The sequence below is a fragment of the Dermacentor silvarum genome, chromosome 3 (genome assembly GCF_013339745.2).
Source record: "Dermacentor silvarum isolate Dsil-2018 chromosome 3, BIME_Dsil_1.4, whole genome shotgun sequence".
NCBI classification, from domain to species: Eukaryota; Metazoa; Arthropoda; class Arachnida; order Ixodida; family Ixodidae; genus Dermacentor; species Dermacentor silvarum.
Window position 1 is genome coordinate 165,994,486 of NC_051156.1, and position 18,895 is coordinate 166,013,380.

The 18,895-nt window shown below is 42.8% G+C and overlaps 1 protein-coding gene across 6 annotated transcripts in view; it reads left to right on the forward strand.

Annotated features, from left to right (window-relative positions):
- LOC119445995 (solute carrier family 13 member 5) overlaps positions 1–10,942 on the forward strand; it is a 345,149-nt gene extending 334,207 nt beyond the window's left edge. For all 6 annotated transcript variants that reach the window (XM_049663795.1, XM_049663797.1, XM_049663796.1 and 3 more), the window contains 8 exons: positions 31–159; positions 1,555–1,674; positions 2,407–2,487; positions 3,365–3,472; positions 4,726–4,903; positions 6,517–6,678; positions 7,639–7,776; positions 8,785–10,942. In XM_049663795.1, coding sequence (XP_049519752.1) covers positions 31–159; positions 1,555–1,674; positions 2,407–2,487; positions 3,365–3,472; positions 4,726–4,903; positions 6,517–6,678; positions 7,639–7,776; positions 8,785–8,997 — 1,129 coding nt within the window. In that variant the 3' untranslated portion in view covers positions 8,998–10,942. The remainder of the gene's footprint in view (positions 1–30; positions 160–1,554; positions 1,675–2,406; positions 2,488–3,364; positions 3,473–4,725; positions 4,904–6,516; positions 6,679–7,638; positions 7,777–8,784) is intronic.
- Positions 10,943–18,895: the final 7,953 nt, after the last annotated feature.

The window sequence follows — 18,895 nt, forward strand, 5'->3', positions numbered from 1 at the left end:
CATTAAAAGAAACTGTTGTCTCTTTTTCAGAGAAGACTCTCGGCAGAAATTACTCCGCACGACAATGCTACTCTCCGTGGCTTACGCTGCGAACATTGGAGGTACTGGATCTCTCATTGGAACAGGGCCCAACCTTGTACTAAAGGGTATCATGGATGAGTGAGTGACATTTGGCAAAGCTTCTTCATTTTGAAATGCTCGTCGTGTCAATAAGACGGAATGTCGGCACTATTTTTTGTATGGTCCATTGGCTTTCTTTGTGCATCTCGATGTTCAAGCGGCGTTTAGAACTTTGTGGTAGTTGGTCAATTTTAAAGCCAAACTCTCCAATTAAATTAGATACTTTTCTCTCACTCGTCGCTTCAGATAGAAAAATAGGAATATTAGGAAGGTTATCCAGAAACAGGCTACGCTTACTACCCTGCGCGAGGGGAAAGGAAAATAGGGATCTGCAAACAACTAAAACAGATGCCTAGAGAAATTGTGAATCAGCGGGCAAAAGTCAAAGGCGGCATGTAACATTGTTATAGCCTATCTGACCGGCCCATGAACAGTATGAACAGCACAAGCGCACCCGTCCTGTGTATCCATTAGCCTAAAATATATTTCTTGTTGCAATGACCGCATCTCCAGCGTGATATGTTGCACTTGCTTCTACTTGCTTTCATACGTGCGCAAACAAAATACAGAGGAACCTTTGTCTCATCACGGCTTCACATGTAACAGGTAGAGTCGTGTGTCCTTCCAGAAAGGAAATAATGTGAACCAGATATCAAGCCATGTACGTAGTTTACCAGAATTTCCTTTCGTATAGGCGGCAGACAAATCACTAGAGCTGTGCGAATACTTGAAATGTTCGAAAGACTATTCACATACTGCGCTAGTCGATTCAGTTTTCGGATGGAATACTGTCTCTATTCGTGAATAGGAATATCTTTCGAATAGCTTTTCAATATTTTAACTTGTCAAGTGAGAGCGATTAAGTAATAAATTGGAGCTAAAGCCTGATAAATTTCAAGCTTGCAGCCATAGTAGACATGCAGCACGAGAAGTTTCCTAATGGAGCACGCTACGTCGCTCAGGCAACCAGACTTTTGCGGCTCAACCACTCTCATTAGCACTCGCCAATGATACCATAGTAGACGAATAAACTGCTCATTTGATCCTATTTCTCAATTAGTGCTTTCAATAAATAACGCTTAATAACATGTAATTAAATGACACAATTCTCTTAACGTTCTCAATATACTAAGGTGTAAAGATGGCTTTACATCACTGGCGAAACCAGTTGTTCATTACTCGAAAAATATGTATAAATTTAGTACTGGATATTCGATTCAGTTTGATTCGCGTCTGATACATTTAGATTCGTATTTGATTCAGCTTCGAAAATTACTATTCCCACACCTTCATAAATATCCAAGCCGAGGCACGTGAATGTATGTAAGCGACTGTTCGCGAAAATGGTTGCTTGAAATGAGCCAACCAGATCTCTACGCCAGCCCACACATTCCAGAAAGCCTGAGATTTTTCTTTTATTTCTTTGAAAACCAGCTCTTTCCCAGAGTCCTCAGAGTTGACCTTTGCAACGTGGATGCTTTACAACGTGCCAACCATGCTGCTGTGCGTTCTCATCGGGTGGATCTACCTTCAATTTTACGCAAGGAAAGCAATGTAAGACATGCAATGGCAGATGCTGTTTACTTACTTTCTTAAGGTATTATACGTCGTTGACAATTATGCAATATGATACGAAGTGAACGCAATTAAAATAAGCTTTAAAGTTGGTGCAGCATTTAAGGACGCAAACCTTTATGACTTATAAAGCTGCAAAACACAGCTAGGCGACAACCACGAAGTGAATTATTGAACCAACCCTTATAGTAGCTTGCCGGCGCACCTTCATCTGTAAACCGGCTGACTCCATTAGTAGTTCTTTGCAACTTTGAAAGATTACAGCAATATGACTTAAACGACGTTTAATGTAAACAATTTGCAGGTTTCTGGTTATGTTAAGCAGATAACAGTTTTGTTGCATTAGCAGTGGCGTTGCTATGAAGAATACCAAATAATACTGGCCTGCCGGTTAATGATGCTGAAAGTTAGAACCATGATGAGCTAAAGCTATCTACTACAACACACGCGAGTCATAAACTTAGCTGCTATAGCTGCGTTTCCAAACAAACTTGCTTTGTTGCATCGAAACTTACATTTACCCTTTTCTTCTGTCAGATGCACAGCATAATTATTGGTCAAGTCATATTGCACAAAAAAATTAGAACAATTCCCTCTGCTGCATTAACATGATGCCAAACAGACTGTTCTGTCTTTCAGTAGTGCGAATATTATTTATACCGGATTAGAATAAACCACACTGCTCATTTCTGCTTCGGGAATGTGCTGCAGGAGAGGGACCTCCCAAGGTGCATCGGAAGAAAAAATTCGCGAGGAGATTTCCAGGAGATACCGGGACTTGGGTCCTATGAGGCAAGTACTGATATTGCAGCTATTTTGACCAACTGATGGTGCAATACCCTCCACTTTCTTAGTACTTTGATTGTGTTTGTAGGCAATGTTAAGATGGCACAAACTGCAAAACTAAAGTTACAAGTACCAGCACGTTATGACTTCCTGTTTCAAATAGGTATGATAACTAGTGCACTTCTCAAGGAAGATTGGATGTGTTGCCGTCGATCAGTTCTTAATTAGGCTTTATACATTGCTAACGAACGTGTAGTTTCAGCTGACAGGGTGTACTGCTGAAGAGATAGCCGAGCCCGTTTTGAAGCGAATGCTTCTTTGTGCCGTCGTGCGTGTTTTGATACTGTGCTCGGTTGTTTTAAATTGGGTAACTAAGAAGGTTAAACCTCTGAATTGCGATTGCAGCGGAATGAAAAAGCGTTCCTGTACCATACATTGGGCGCACGGTAATGAACTCCAGGTAATAAATATTATTCCGGAGCCCCTCAACTACGTCGGGCTTCATAATCAGAGGGTGGTTTCGGTACGTAAAACCCCAGAATTTATCTTATTTTTTTTTAAATAGAGCATAATGAGTTCTGGACGTTCAAACCTCACATACACGTACTTTTAGCTGCAACATCATAGTTTGTTTTAGGCGAATAAAAGTTCTCGTGCTTTAAGGTAACTTTCTTAAAAAGGGACAGACACCAATCAGATCTTTAAGCTTGTTTTTCGTTTACGTGTCAGTCGCTCGCTTTGACCAAGGCAAAATACAGTAGCCGCAGCGTATTGATCAGGTTGATGAACGCGGCCACAATATAGCAATCCGGATTAGCCAGTTTTCGCTAACCTGTCTGTGTCTTCGGGATGCTTCAACTGTTTGCCAACACTTTAATCGCAGCTTTCCCGAGTGGTGCGTCACGTTCTTGATGACGTCGATGATTCTTCTCTGGTTCACGATGAAGCCCCAGATGTTCCCTGGCTGGGTGGAAATGCTTCCTCATGGAAAGTAAGTCTGTGGTGCGGACCCGCATTTCAGTATCTTTACTGGTGGTACATTTTTGTATATATGAAACAATCTAAACACTTTCCGCTGTGCAAAGATTGTTTGTTTAATAACTGCTACAACATAGGAAGTTTGGCTACCGATAAGCCGAATAACCGAAAATCATAGCTCGTTCACACGCATAATAAAAACTACATGAGGGAGAAATGTAAATGGAAAAAGAAAAAGGAAAAAGAAAAAGGAATAAGCAAAAGCTCTCAAATTCGCACGGAGTAAAAGCTCCCTATAGAGCCACTCTATAAATGTACAGAATTCTTGATAAAAACTGTAAATCTATGCGTGATGGTGGTATTGCCAGAAACTGCCCTCCTCTTTAGAGCTGCAGTGGGGTTCATGGTAAGAGCACTTAGCGAATTATTCTAACTAATCTCACTTCCACGGATTTCTTAGTTCAGCCACTCGCGGAAGCTGTTTTGAGAGGTACATAATGAAAGAGATTAAGATAATATTTTTCTCATACATTTTATTATTTTGTTATTGCGGTTTCTGGGATGAATTCGCCAAATAGTAATCTAACAAAACCAACAATTATTTCAGCTAAGAAACTCAGTGCAGATGTTCTCATCTATAGACGGGGGCAAGCTTGTCAAAAACTCAATAAGGTTACGTAATACTGTTAACATAATAAATTGCCTAATTTGTTCGTGTTGTTATTGTCGATGAAATTCACCTTCACTGGACTTTAGAGAGAGAATAAAACATTTATTATTGAAAATGTAATAGCCGTTTTGTGGTCGGACCTCCTAGTCCGGAAGACCATTGGCTTTTGCAGCCATCCGGGCTCGGTTGACCAGGGCTTGTTGCTGTTCTGGGTCCGAGCTGGACACGGTCGCCTCCCACTCGACTGTCGTCGGATCATGATTGGCCGATATTTGCGGATTCTGTTGGCACGCCCAGACCATGTGGTATAACGTGGCCGTCTGGGGACCGAATTTGCATTGCGGATTGTATGTCAGAATCTATCTTTGATAATACATAAGTATTTGGAAAGGACAATGTTTGGTGCAGTGAATCAGGATCACTGTAATTTAGGAAAAGATTATATGTACACGGGGAAGAGCATTGACTCCGGTGTGGCTTATGGTAATTAATGGATGTCGGAAGCTGCGCCTTACGGACTGCGAGTTGGCTCAAGAGTGCGCCAAGCGGCAATTTCGTTCATAACGAGGAGTTGCCCTCAACCCATTTTTGTGCAGATTCATAAAGTCGTCCGCCCCCGCGATGATAGCCACGTTCCTGTTGTTCGTGATTCCCAAGGATCCCCGCAAGCGCGGTGGCCGAACCATCATCACGTGGCGGGAGGCCAACGAGCGCGCTCAGTGGGGTGTCATCATTCTCATAGGAGGTGGCATGTGCCTCGCCGAGGGCTGCAAGGTAGCACTACTCATTCGACCGTGGCTCTCGCATTGCGTCAGAAACGTTTTCATTCCTATGCTATGGCAGGGTCACGTATTGCGCAACGAACGTATAAGTATTTATGCGGCGAGAAAAAGAAAATAGAAAATAAAACGATAGAATGCAACTTCCCCTCAGGTTTTCTTTTTTTTTCGGATGATTAAAACAGGTTGACGGAGGGTCGTGATTCCTGTCAAACTGTGTGTAGGCTTTTATCTCGACTTCCTTCAAAAAATTAAATTTGAATGCGTAAGGCAGGTGAGTGTCACCCTCAGCCACGGCATTCATTCACTGTTCAACTCATATCGCCATAACAGCGTGTGTAGTTGGGATGATTGGCACATCTAGATAAAGTGTAGACCTTTAGCAGCAATGCCGGACACAATGTCGTGCTGTCCTGTGGTTCTTTCTCTGTGTCCTTTGTCGAGCTGTTATATATCCGTTGTTCAGCATATCTCCATACTTCGTCGCAGTTTCCCGGGGTCTTAGGGTCTCTTCTGAGCATAGATTAACACTGGGATATGAGCATAAACGAATATTTCCCCGAAATTTTTATTCTGCGTCATTCATTCAAAGATATGTCTACATTGAGCAGTTCCATTAAGGAATTGCTCGTGTTGATTGATCTCATTGTTGGCGAGCAGTGATCTCAAATCTTGGTTTTAAAAGAGTCGTGCTAAGCAGTCAGAGATGAATCAACGGTTACACTATGGTTGCAGGGTCGTATGCCTCTTCTGCACTGCTGCCCTATTACGTTCGAACTCTCTTTGGTGTATTTCAGAATGTACTGCGCGATACCACTTATAGCGAGGCCGTATTTACGAAGATACCGCTCACGGCGATCACTTTAGAGAGAACGCTCACTGTCGAACGGCCTATATGCAAACATATACCATATGCTGTTACATGTATGGCGTAAAGTACAAAATCAAGTTGTAGCCCGAATAGGACATTTTTTTTCTCCAAAGAATGAACAAACGTGTGCCGAATTTGTTAAAGAAGTAGTGTCGGGATTGGCTGACAGCATCGCAAACAATCCCGGAAGCAAACGGCACAATGTGATGTGCTATGTACTAAATAATAGCCACAGCTACCTTCTGAGCACGTGGCGTACATTTGTGTCAATGCGCAATTCAATAATAAAACTCGATCTGCCTCAGAAGTAAGCGGAAGTTGCTGGCATATTTAGCATGCTGCAACACTCTTCTCTCAGAGTCACCATGACATTTCAAAAGTGATTGTCTTTCTCACTTTATATTTTCAGCCCTCCCACTTCTTCAACAAAGGTGAGAAACAGCAAGAGCGCGCGTCCTGCGCTCACGGTGATAGTTATACCACTGCACAATAAGAAAAACCTTGACTCAGTCAAAGTTATCGCCCATTGAGGTCACTGATAAGACAGAGCACTGATGACGTCGCAGAATAAAGATTTATTGGATGGCCTTTCCGATGCCAATCAAAATTAGGTGGTATTTATTTACACGGATGAAGTCTTCAAGTTTGACATGCATTATTACGTCCGCAAGAAGGAATAGTGCTATTAACAGTGTATTATTTTCGTATTACAAGCGTGTTTGATTCCTTTGTTCTAGCAATCAGGTCTGTCAGTGCTCCTGGTGCATCATCTGAAGAGCCTCGACGTGCTTCCTCACGCGCTGACGGTCCTCGTGCTGTGCTTCGCCGCCTCCATGTTCACCGAAGTGACGAGCAACACAGCCATTAGTTCCATACTCTTGCCCGTCGTCTGCGAAATGGTGAGGATAAGGGAAGAGTGTGTGTAGATAAAGCAAGTCACGCAGGTTAACAGATTTAACAGCGTTAACAGCGCGGATTTTCTAATAAATAACGGATATGGGCGAAAGCGCGCAGGTTTTGAATGTTATCTGGTCAAGAAATATGAGCGTATTGCAACCACTGCAAATTCGTACATATAGTTCTGGTTTTGAAGGCACTGTTCTGGTTTAAGTCAATCAGGACAGCGTAGAAACCACCGCTTGTTAAAGCTGCGGCAAAGAGCTAAGTTTTCTTTCTTAGCAATGGTTGCTCAGTAAAACCGATCGTTTGTTTGGTTTTTGTTGAAATATCGACTTCACGTTCTTCTTTGTTTCGTTTCATTTTTCTTCTACAAGGGCGCATACCCACTTCGGGGTATGCGCCATCATCGAAGACTCGGATTGTATTGAGAAATTTCTGTTATTGCTATAATTTGTCAAAATTGTCTGGAAGAAATGAATAAAAGTAGCACATGAAGAACTTAAGACAATCTCCCTGAAACAGCTACAAGTTCCTATATACCCGGCTAAGCAAACATCCATATGGCATCCCAAGAGAGGTGGCTCCTAAAGTAAGAATATCCATAATGGAAAAATTTAAACCAAGTTGTCTAAACCGTGATTCTAGAATATTTTTCTTAATGAAGAAAAACGGCGATAAAGTAAGAAAAAAATATGTATAGTCTAATCTTCTCCACAGATTGGCCACCAGACCAACCCTGTGATGGTAAATGTTTTAACATCGGTATCCCCAATAACATAATCGAATAAAGATCGCTTCAGTTTTTCTTGATTGAAAGGAATTTTGATGCATGTTCCCTTCTGCAACACTTGTATAGAATTATCTTGGAATTAGCAGAAGCTGTTTGCAAGTACTCACCAAGTGCTCATAAAAACATATTATAAGAAATATTATAAAATAATATTTCTTTTTCTATGCAGGCGATAGCGATAGGAGTGCACCCACTGTACCTCGCAATGCCGGTGACGATCGGATGCTCATTCTCCTTCATGCTTCCTGCTGCCACACCACCAAACGCGATCGTGTACGAGCTGGCGAAGTTGAAAATTCCTGATATGGTGAGCCTCCCATCGCTCAAACGCGTCTCTGCACTGCAATAGCGGACACACGCAGCGACTATTGCTTTCTGATGTGAGAAAGAACGCTGCAGAACTTTTCTTCACCTATACACAATACTCTAAGATAGCAGATTGAACTGGTCTGATCATTGACAAAGTAGCCAGAAAACGACATTGCTTTTTTTTTTGTTTACATAATTTTACAAGACATCGCAGCACGCTATGTAATTGATTGCATATCGAAATTTTGGGCTGACAAGATCATTTGGAGTAAAGCTGCTCAGCTAATCCGTACGTCGTCACTTGGAATTCTCCTTTTAGTCGTCTAAAGCGCGGTATGCGTTTCTTTTGCAGATATGAAGGCAGGGGTCACTCGTTTACGCTGTCCAGCTACTTGACTCACAGCAGAAAAGATAAGAATCTCTGGGATAGAGAAGGAACATCTGTCTTGTATCATGTAATTCATTAGGAGAGGAGGTTGGCTTCTAATATCACCAATATTCGACGCATTGTGGCACTTGGCGTAGAGACATCAAGAACAATATTTTATGCATGCTTATGTGAACCAATCACTAAATTGTTGGGCATTTAAATTCAAAAGCTGAAAAACTTTCAAACAACGCAAGAGAGCTTCAGCTATCATGTATAAATGAAAATCCAAGGCTCATTGAACCTGAGTTAAACAACTTTGTAGATTATCTCGGCCGAAATCGCTATGCGGGAGCGGCGATACCACAAAATAAGTTTAAATAAAGTGTGCATGCAGTGCTCCCCGCCCTTTATTTCGTCATTTGTTATTCTGTCATTTGTTGAGACATTGTCATTTTATTATTACCTTGCTTTCAATATTTCAATTTTATTGTGACGTCCAATTCCTAAGTTCACGTACCATATAGCTACCTTTTCCTTTTCGGAGTGCATTCTGGCTGATTTTCTGGGTATATACACCACACTACTACTAAATGTTTGACAAACCTTTATAATTCTTTCTTTCTTTTATTTCCGCAGGCAAAGCCAGGTTTCATCATGAACATGGTCTGCGTCCTGGTTGAAGTCGCCATGATTCACGCGATAGGCTTTCCCATCTTTGGCCTGGGGAAGTTGCCCGATTGGGCTAGGTCCAACGAAGCGACAATGTCATCAATCGCTGTGCCAAACACGACAGACATTATGTCATTGCCGACAGTGTTGACCGCATTTAACTACACACAAACGGCATGAAGAGCGTTCGTGATTGACCTCAATTTATCTCTCTTCATTTCTCGGCTATCTGCGACGCTGGGACATGGCGCATGGTTTTAGTTCCTATTTCTTCGCGAACCCAGGTCCGAAAGACGGGTATTCTTCGGGAGCAAAGAAGACAGCTTCGAATCGAAGGGCGCCAATTTTTACGCATTTTGTTTGTTTTCTTTTGTTTTCACGGAACTTAGTGCTACGCTGGCAGTGCACATTCTCGCATAACTTGAAAGTGATGCATACACGGGATAAATAACTGCAGCTTTGACATCATCGAGGCCATGCATTTCAAGGAGTGAAGGATCGAGAGGTTTGACCAGGAAACAGCTGCAGTCACTTTACTACCGAGGACCACGCTGCAACGAATACCTCGTTTCTTCATGACGAAGTCAAGAAATCATTGCCTACCCGCTACACTGCGCTTTCTTTTGGTTCGGTCTTCGTGCAGAGCATAAATAAGAATTCGTGTATGAGAAGGAAAGCAATTATTTAAACTTCTCGTGAGCTTCCAGACCTGCCTTTGGAAAAAGGGCTCTCCATGATATGTATATACGAGAGAGATCGGCGCCACTCCGCTGGGTCCACGAGCATAGCACAATGAAACTGAAACGCTTCTGTGACAGCCAACATGTTTGCTTAAAAACATTTCCCGAGAGAAAGTCCAAATTACAAGCCATGTGTCTATTATTGCGAGTAAATTTTGAATGCTGTTTTAGCAATCACAAGTCATCACTGTTTAGTTGTAATCATAGTCATAAGTCACAAATATTTTCCTAGAAATGTTTAAACATTTTATATGCCGTTTACATGGTAGCGCTGGTACATGGCTGATTTCTTTCGCAATGGTCCGAGTGCATTCTCTTGTACATTCCGACTTAAAGAATAAGAAGCTCACGTACTGCACGATTTCTCTACAAGGCAATGGCATAGAAATGATATATCACATTATTCTTGTACATACTTTCATAAAATCATACTAGAGGGGATACTTACAGTCATTTTTGTCCTTCGCGAATGCTAATCTCCTACGTACAGAATTGGTTTGATGCAGGTTATCCCTTCAAACGAACAGTTGACAGCATCATTGGTATTTTTCGTGTATGTATAACACTCAGCATGGATATGTAAGAGATAAACAATAAAATTTTATTCGTAACCAGAAGTTAGGAACATTTATGCGGAGCTTCGTCGCTCCACCACCACTCGGCGCGCAGGGTCTCTCATATTCAAAATTCCAGCGTTGATGCAACCAGCGACGTTGAGTGTCATGTATGGTCCAATAAAGGCACTGATCTGAGTTGCGGAGGGAAAAAAAATACAGCGCGCGCCGCAATCCGAACCAACGACTCCGTGTTCATTTCATTTCATCACTAAGATTGGTTGCTGTTCATTGAAACCGGTTCGCGGCCGCTAGAGGCATTGGTTATGGTCGGCTCAAATATTTGGGCTTGAATAAGTACATCATAGATAACATTACACAGCAAATAATTACCATGAAGGGAGTATTTTTATGAGAACCAGGGCTCTGAATATGTTCTCAGTTCTCCACAATGCTATGTTTTGTAGCGCCTTTATTTGTACAGCATCTTGCTATTGGTAATTTTACTTTCTTAAGTGTATCACGGTGGGCATTCATAAGTGCTACACATAACACACAGTCCTGGCTGCAACAAGGGCCTATAAACGCCACTGACTCGTCGTCCTAGCGTAAAACATTCAAAGCGTCCCGCAAAAATTGACGCTTGAGTCTGTGGGACGGCTTCTATGTACATAAGTTGTAAAAAGTTAGTTTAGACCAATAAAACCTGTATTTATCATTTGCAACAACAGATTCATATGCTACGTGACCAACCTTGCATTTGAGCTCTGCAATGGCGCACGAAGCAAGATATTGTGTATACGTCGAAAATAAAGCATCTGTACTCAGTTATCTTCAGTTTTTTACGGTGAACTTTCTGAAGTTGCTGCAACAGACATTTGGCTTTATGCGAACTTATTCACATACATACGTATCCGCGAATCCTCTCACTTAATCAATCAATCAAGCAATCACTCAATCAATTCTTTGTTTTCCAACAGAATTTGGGGTTTTCCCCCGGCGAAAAGCAGTTGCAAACTTGAGCGTGACGTAGATGGCAGTTGTTTCAAACGCCAGATGTGTACAAATGTACGCTGACGCTTTACAGCAATGATAACATACAAAGGAAATACGAAAGTCTAAATGCAAGTCCAACAAAGATAATCTTTCATTGAATCTTTCACATTCCGAAATGCTTAGTACACTGTGCGATCTAAAAATACTAAACACCAGCACAAATCACAAGATAAAGCCAATAATAATAAAGAAAATGTACTAAGCTAATCATCATTATCATTCCAATGCTAGCAGAACGACAGAAAATAACTGCATTAACATAAAAGTTGGAAAAAAAAGTGAATCATTTATTTTCTAGTGTATACGTATCGAAGCCGACATATGTTTGTTCATATATGTTGCAAATATGATAATGTCAAACTCAGTGACTGCAGAAGCACCCGCCGTGGTTGCTTAGTCGCTATGGTGTTGGGCTGCTTAGCACGAGGTTGCGGGATTGAATCCCGGCCACGGCGGCCGCATTTCAATTAGGGCGAAATGTGAAAGCACCCGTGTGCTTAGATTTAGGTGCACGTTAAAGAACCCCAGGTGGTCCAAATTATTCCGGAGTTCCTCACTACGGCGTGCCTCATACTCAGATCGTGGTTTTGGCACGTAAAACCCAATAAAAAATGACTGCAAAAACACAGCCGGTACCCCGACGAAGAACGAGCCATCTGCCGGAGCTGCGCATGCGTGAGTCACTGTGTTGGCTACGTATGACAAAAAAATAGGTTAGAAAACGCTCTAAATTGTTAACTATCAAAGCAGTAAGAATGAAGAAAACGAGAATCAATCGTGTGCTTCATACTTATTATTTTATGACGATAGAACAATGTGTCTTTTAACACGGTGTTTTTTAACAGAAGAACGGTATCTACATTCAGTAACGTTGTGGTACCCCAGTCCAGTACACAATATCGTATATGAGCAGCTAAGAGCGCATGATAAATTTTAAGTAGATATGATTAAATCTGGATTTTTTTTCAACAAAGATAGCCGATACAAGCGAATAGTAGATTTGATCTCTCCCCCCCTCCCTCTTTACCCCCCCCCCCTCCCAATAAAAAAGAAAAGGGAAACCTGATGTCTAGGTTAATGCACCATTCCATTGTAGGGGCTTGTCAAGCCCAATGAGGCAGCGCCTTGCAGTCATTGGGTGCAGAAATGCAAAAAAAAATTTTAACTTGTTTTCCATTCACGAAGAATAGGCGTAAGCACTGTAGCTAGGATGAACGGTTGCCTCAACGAGCACAGCACCACTGGCACGTTCATGAATCTCAACCAAAGGTATATGAAGGCCTGGGGTCATGTGCGTCGATGCGATTCCTATAATTCAGTTTTCTTCATTTAACGGCTAAACGTTATTAAATGCGAACGAATCTGGGTTCAATTGAGCTAGTCCGTGCGGAGTCGTTTCCCTAACAAACGGCGACAAAGAGAAGTCAGGCGATGTGTGCAATCCCTTTCGCGTGCCTTCTCGTTTTCATTGTCAGCGCTGTGTTAGGGAAATATGAGAGATGTGTTGCAAGGCAATGAACCTTCTTAGGAAAAATTATTTGCAACGATGTTTCATTTACCTGTGAGCAGCCTCGCTCATTTATCTGTGACCGTTTGAGCACCACTGCATTTAGGGCAACAACGTAAACGATAACTCCTTCTCAGGCAGTCGTTCACATGCCAAGAAATAAAAGGAGTATTCCGCTTGTCACTCGCTGTCACAAGTTGTTGAAATTGCTTTAAATCAATATAACTTTGTACTGGGCTGTGGTCTACTGCGCCGAATGAAAGATGCAGTACAATAAGTCTTGTCTAAAACATGGCGGGCATGACGTGTACCGGCTTCGCCACCACTTCCGACACAAGCTGTTCGTAAAATTATAGCCTTCGAGATCTGTTCTTGTTATTCAAACGCAGGAAGGTTAACCGTCGCTGGGGCGAGGGTTTGGACAGCACCTACATAGACAAAGACATGCAAGCGGGCATGGACTGGCGCTAATGTTCAGCTATTTTATTTCCCTCAGAAGCAGTCAACTAAAACAAATTTTCACAAATGCTCAGCAATGCCGGAAATTACCACTTGGTTGCGAACAGAAACAGGAAAGACAAAGTGAAATATGCATTAAATTGATGCGTCACTGCAACAAACCGCGCAAGAATCTCTCCTCGCAACTATACATAGACTTTTTTTTGATAATTGGTCAGAAAATTATGAAGGTAGCATTTAAAACAGAAAACTCTTGTGTTTTACCCTTGAACTGTTAATGAAAACAAGCGTCCGAAGTAAACAAGTTATTTTTACGCTGAACACTCAATGCATAAGAACAACGTGAGCACACGCGCCAGGACCGTTGCAGTTTTTTTCGTTCTCCCGTCGCCCTCGAGCAGTTTCAAGCAATCCTTCGATTAGATCATCAGTTCGTCGTTGGATTAGATCCGCTTTGAGGCGTTTATCATGGCAACTACTTTAGCCGTGATAGCTTTAGGGGCCCAACTATCTGGTCATTTTGGTGTCCATCAGAGTGACCGGTGTCCACTGGTGACCGTCATAAGAAACACGGAGACCTTTGCAATACGTTCCTAACAAGAACAAGAAGCAGTGCCCTGAAAATAGTCGAACACAGTAGCCACAAATTGCCAGTCGAAAATTTCTCCTAACGACTTCAACGCCGATGCTGCAATAGAGAAGATTAGTGCGCCTAGAAAATGTTAGCCTTCCTGCCTAGACAGAGACACTAAAGAATGTTAGGGTGCCTCAATCCGCACCTCCACTCGGAGCGGTGGGCGAGGAGGAGATGGAGACATCGAGGCACCCTAGAGAACGTGTGCTCGCGCTGCCACCTATTATGACCGGCTGACACTCAATCGAATTATCTTTTCTCCGTTGGATGTCACTGACTTCGGCACCTTGTTCTTCCTTTAGCGCATCGGCGTCGCAGTTACGGAGGGCGCCTTAAGTGTTTTTTTTTTCTTACCGAAAATGCATTGCTGAGGCATATCTACGAGTGTCTATACTGCAACTGATACCGCACGATATGTTGCTTGGCTATAAAATACAAGCTGCAGTTTCTTTAGAGACGTAGGGGCGGAATACAAAATTGTAGAAAAGCCGTTATGCATGGACCACTATTATTATGATAACCTTCAAACAATTTCATATTCCCTTGGGCATTGCTTTATATAGAAGTGTGTGTATTCGACGTGTGCGAATATTCGAAATTTTTGATACTATAGTCGACGAGGCCATGCTATTCCATTCTTATGCGATTAAAGAACGGACTATTCGTAATTGTCGAATATTCGTTTCTGTTCATATATTAGGGATAAGAACACTTATTGCAACCCTAAGGGAGAGCACATCAATGCAAGTGAAGATTGCTCCGGCTAATTCTATTGGAGGAGAATCGCGGTTGATTGCGCAGTGGTTCTCGCTTTTAAGCGAAAGCACTGAGCAGATAACTCCTGCTCAACAATTTCCAGTCATTCAATAAGAACACCCTCACAATTAGGCAGCCTATAATAAACTCGTTGTCGGGTTTAATAGAACACAATTTATTATCTAACCAGTACCACCATAATTACATCTGTTTAAAACAATCTACGACAATATGGTATGCCACTCATTTCCTTCAACGAAGACAAATTTTTACGGGCCCCTGGTGACGTGCTTTTCCGTTTTCGCATTTCTCTCATAGCCCCAGGGTGCCTATACTTATCGAAGCCGTTATTTCTCATTTACAAGCATCACATGCATATATCGAGCAATGTAAAAAAAAAACAGTTCTTTTACCAAACACACTTGGCATTAACTTTATATTTTGCTGGAAAATGTGAAAATATGCGATATTCGAAGTTCATATTTAACGAATACTCGCGCTCTATTTAAAGATTTTACGGTTCGAACAACCATAATCCTTATATAAGTCTGCACTGAGGCAATAAAGTTTGGTGCCCACTTCCTAAATGCCACATGGCCAGCACACAAATGTTGTTGACCATGTTTGTAAGAGAATAAAACCGAATAGGCTCCATCCTTATAAGAAACTGAAAAAATTTCAGTGCACCACTAAGAAACGCTACCGTGAGCTGCCATCTTCATTTTAAATACACCGACCTCCTTTTTATTCTTACATTGTAGTCATTTGTGTCGTTGAGAAAATCAGGAAACCGCACTCTGACTAGCCCAGCACTAAATATACTTAGAGTGAAATTCCTTTCATAGCTTTGTGAGGAGACCGCACAATTTAAAAAAATGTATGATGCGGGTAAACGAAACGTCCCATAGAGCGTGTGGCAGTACTAATGATTATGCAACAATATACTGTCACGCAAAACACTATCCCATGTGTAATTATTAGGAAGGCATCAAACTATTGAACACACACTGAGTAAAGCTTCTTATCACCGCTTGGCGGTTACAGTGAACGTGGTATGACGTTGGAATCTCTGATCCCGCCGCTTAGCATCTAACGTAACGACAACATATGTTAATGAAGGAGACTGGCCATGGACGTCGAGAGGCTATAGAAGCCTGGCAGTGACGAAACGCTGCTTCGCAATTAAAGCTTAACAATTTATTTACATGATGAAGGTCTGAAACGAGTATGAGCAAGAAACGGCGGGGCCGCTAAATATGTAACCTTTCAGGCCCCCAAAATGTCTCTAGTTCGCTAGACAGGGAACTCCCATTATACTCGGAAGCTTTGTCCTTTTGGTTGCACGTACGATCATACGGGTCAATGCCGCCGGAAGCAGCGACGCACAACATCCAGCTGGGTGCAGGCATGGTTCATTCTATACGCTCAGGAGACCGGAAGCACTCCTAAACGTCGTCGTTGGGCGTTTCGTAACACCTCTAGCTGGGGCTGGCAAAGGCCATTCTTCCCGTCTTGAAATGCCAGGTTCACCAGAAACACTTAATTTCATTACAAAGGTGGGGTAGATGAAAGCACATGGCTTTGCTCAACATCGATGTTTTCATGGTCATAAAACGCCTGGCAACGAACGCACTCCGCATACATTACTACAAACGTGCATCATGCATCCCAAACGTTGTCGTCATCAATTTGGTCGAATCGTAACAAACGCTAAACATGTTTTCGAGTGGTAGTAGACGTGCATGACAGAAATGAAGCTTATAATTTCTATCTGGCGCTTCTACCTAATCTTCGATAATAACAACCTGCTTTCTAGCACTCACAGCCGTGCTATATTTTTTCTCTGTGCTTTCCTTTTCTTTTTTTTGCTGTGTTCCAGTATTCGGCGTAGACGGCGAAGTAGACGACTGAGCGAACAGCTGCCATCTTAAGTCTCATTCCAATTCTGACGAAACCGTTAGACAGCTTCGCGAAGACAGCATCAAAGTCAAAAACGATGCCGGCCACATTGCTGTCCAACCAAGCTCGGCTAAGCAGAAGGCTTGCAAACACCACGGCAAGTGCATCTGCTCACAGGAAAAGGTAGTAAGGTTTCTTTACGCGCTTAATGTAAGCTGCGTTTTGTTTTTCATAGATTGGCCCACTCAGTGAGTTCTAGTACATAGATAATATGCGCTTTTCTCAGCTTTTTTTTTCTTGTCGCAGTGAGGTGGTGTCAGGTAACCAGACGATTCCAGGCGCTTTCCTTTACTTTGGCTAATCTTGTCTGTCTCCTTGAAGCCGCCCTCGACCACTTTTTATCCAAGTGAAGAAAAGCATTTGAAGTGAAAATAGGCTATTTCAGAACTACTTTGGCGAAAAATATATTTCAATGCGTTCAGCAGAAGCGTAGTTATTGGCAATCAAACACAGCCTCCGCTCTACTCCCGTTCCTTCTTCAAAGCCTCGTGCTGCGAAGGCTACGGCGGAGTAGGGCGTGGCCGCAACGCACCGCGTATGACAGGAAAACTTGCCTGATATGTTCACAGCAGCGTATCACGCGGACTATGTTCTTTCATCAAGCCCAAGGGGTGGTTTAGGACCCATTTAAGCTGTCTACACAGACTGTCTGTGACGCTTCTCAGAATCGGAACGCAACCTCTGTTTCCGCTCAGCCTCAACCGCGCAAGGTATCGAAGGTCACGAGCCTGCGTCCGCCAACGGTGGTGCTAGGTGACCCTTTGCGCCTTCGTCCTCCTACTCTTGGGTTTCGACTTCGTAAGCCGTGCTGAGATCGGCGACCGGACATGAGCACTTTGATCACTTTGAAGGAGATCCTCCTGCGTCGCGGGGCTGGTTTTGCGAAGCGACCATTTAAACGCGATAGCGTTAAGGGTCCTGTGTCGCAGAAAATCCGGCGTCGGCGTCGACGTAGGCATCGGCGTCCGTGGCGGGTAAATTTACCCCGAACCACCCCGACCACGCAGGCCCTCCGCGTGGAACAAAAATTGAATTTCTCAAAGTAAAATCTATCAGAAAATCGTAAAGTATGACTTGACTATAACCTGCAGACATGATAGCGTCGAATATTAATTTGAATGTACGAGAAAACGTGATTCTGTTACGAGGAAACTCATACACAAACCCATTTTCCAGTATTTCTACCACAACAAAAGCGGCGCGCTCGGTTACTTGCGAAAACCCCACCCAGATGGCGGTTGCCTTCTCGGCAGCGTAAAACGGTAACGTTGCACAGAGGCGAAGGTGTGGAAAAAAGAAAGCTGCAGTTGCCGGGAAGCCTGACAGTCATTCAGGGATCTTTGAATGCTTTCGCATTCCACTGTTAAAGGCGAAGCTTAAGCGTCCTCCAAAGCGTCCTCCATCGCAATGTTTAGACGCAACAAACGGGAATAGAAACAAAACATACTGGATGCCAGTACACATAATAACCGTATGGAAACTAAATGGAACCGGTGCTTCAGAGTTCCAGATCCGAAAAACTTAACCAACAGGAACCTATTACCGATGTTCTACTGTATATTTGATTCGGTTGTACGGTTGCTTAGCTGTGAGCGTAGACAGAAAAAAAAGTGTCATTCCTCACCCTTTAACGAAAATTAATGTCTCACACAATATAAAGGAGTTTCCTCAGGACTCACTGTATTTTACCTTTCCGTTTAAGTATAACATATCTCGATCTATACGTCAAGCTCAAGTGCATGGTAGGCGGCACGAGGCGTACTTGGGTGCAGGATCACGGGCGCTGTCAAGATCGCGAATAACAGCCAACTGCCCCCGTAAAAGTGCAAGGACTCTCTCTGGTCGCTGCTGCAATTAGCCTCGCTTAGCTGATTGTGCATGACCTATTTTACTGCTCTCTGCTTTTACTCGGGTATAAACAAGCTCATCGCTGGGTCGTTTCTTGTCTCTATATATTTCTCTGTCCCGTGAATCCGCACGAGAAGCAGGATGCGTAATTGAGAATTACCGTCGTTCTCGGACTTGGAAGTGTGTTATAATTATGAAAATCCTTATAACAACAACTGTAATGCAATGCATTCCGCTTTCTTGTATAGCATAGCGGCCGAGATGGCCTCTGCTACGAGCTGAGATGGCTGCGCACGGAAATCACGCCTTCAGTGACATCTCACAATGTAATTGGCGAATAACTCTCGTTAATAAATACCGGAGGCGCCAAGGAAAAAATGACACCCGGAGGACTCAAGTAGAATTTTAATTGAAAAGAGAATTGCTTATCGTTGGAAGTGAATGTGCTCGGTATCACGTCGTTGTAACTCGAAGGAGAAGAGGAGCCGACGTTCGATTCGGTGTCTATTTGGTTGTCAATACTATCGCGTGTCACATGCACTTCGTCTTCGTCGCTCTTGGTACA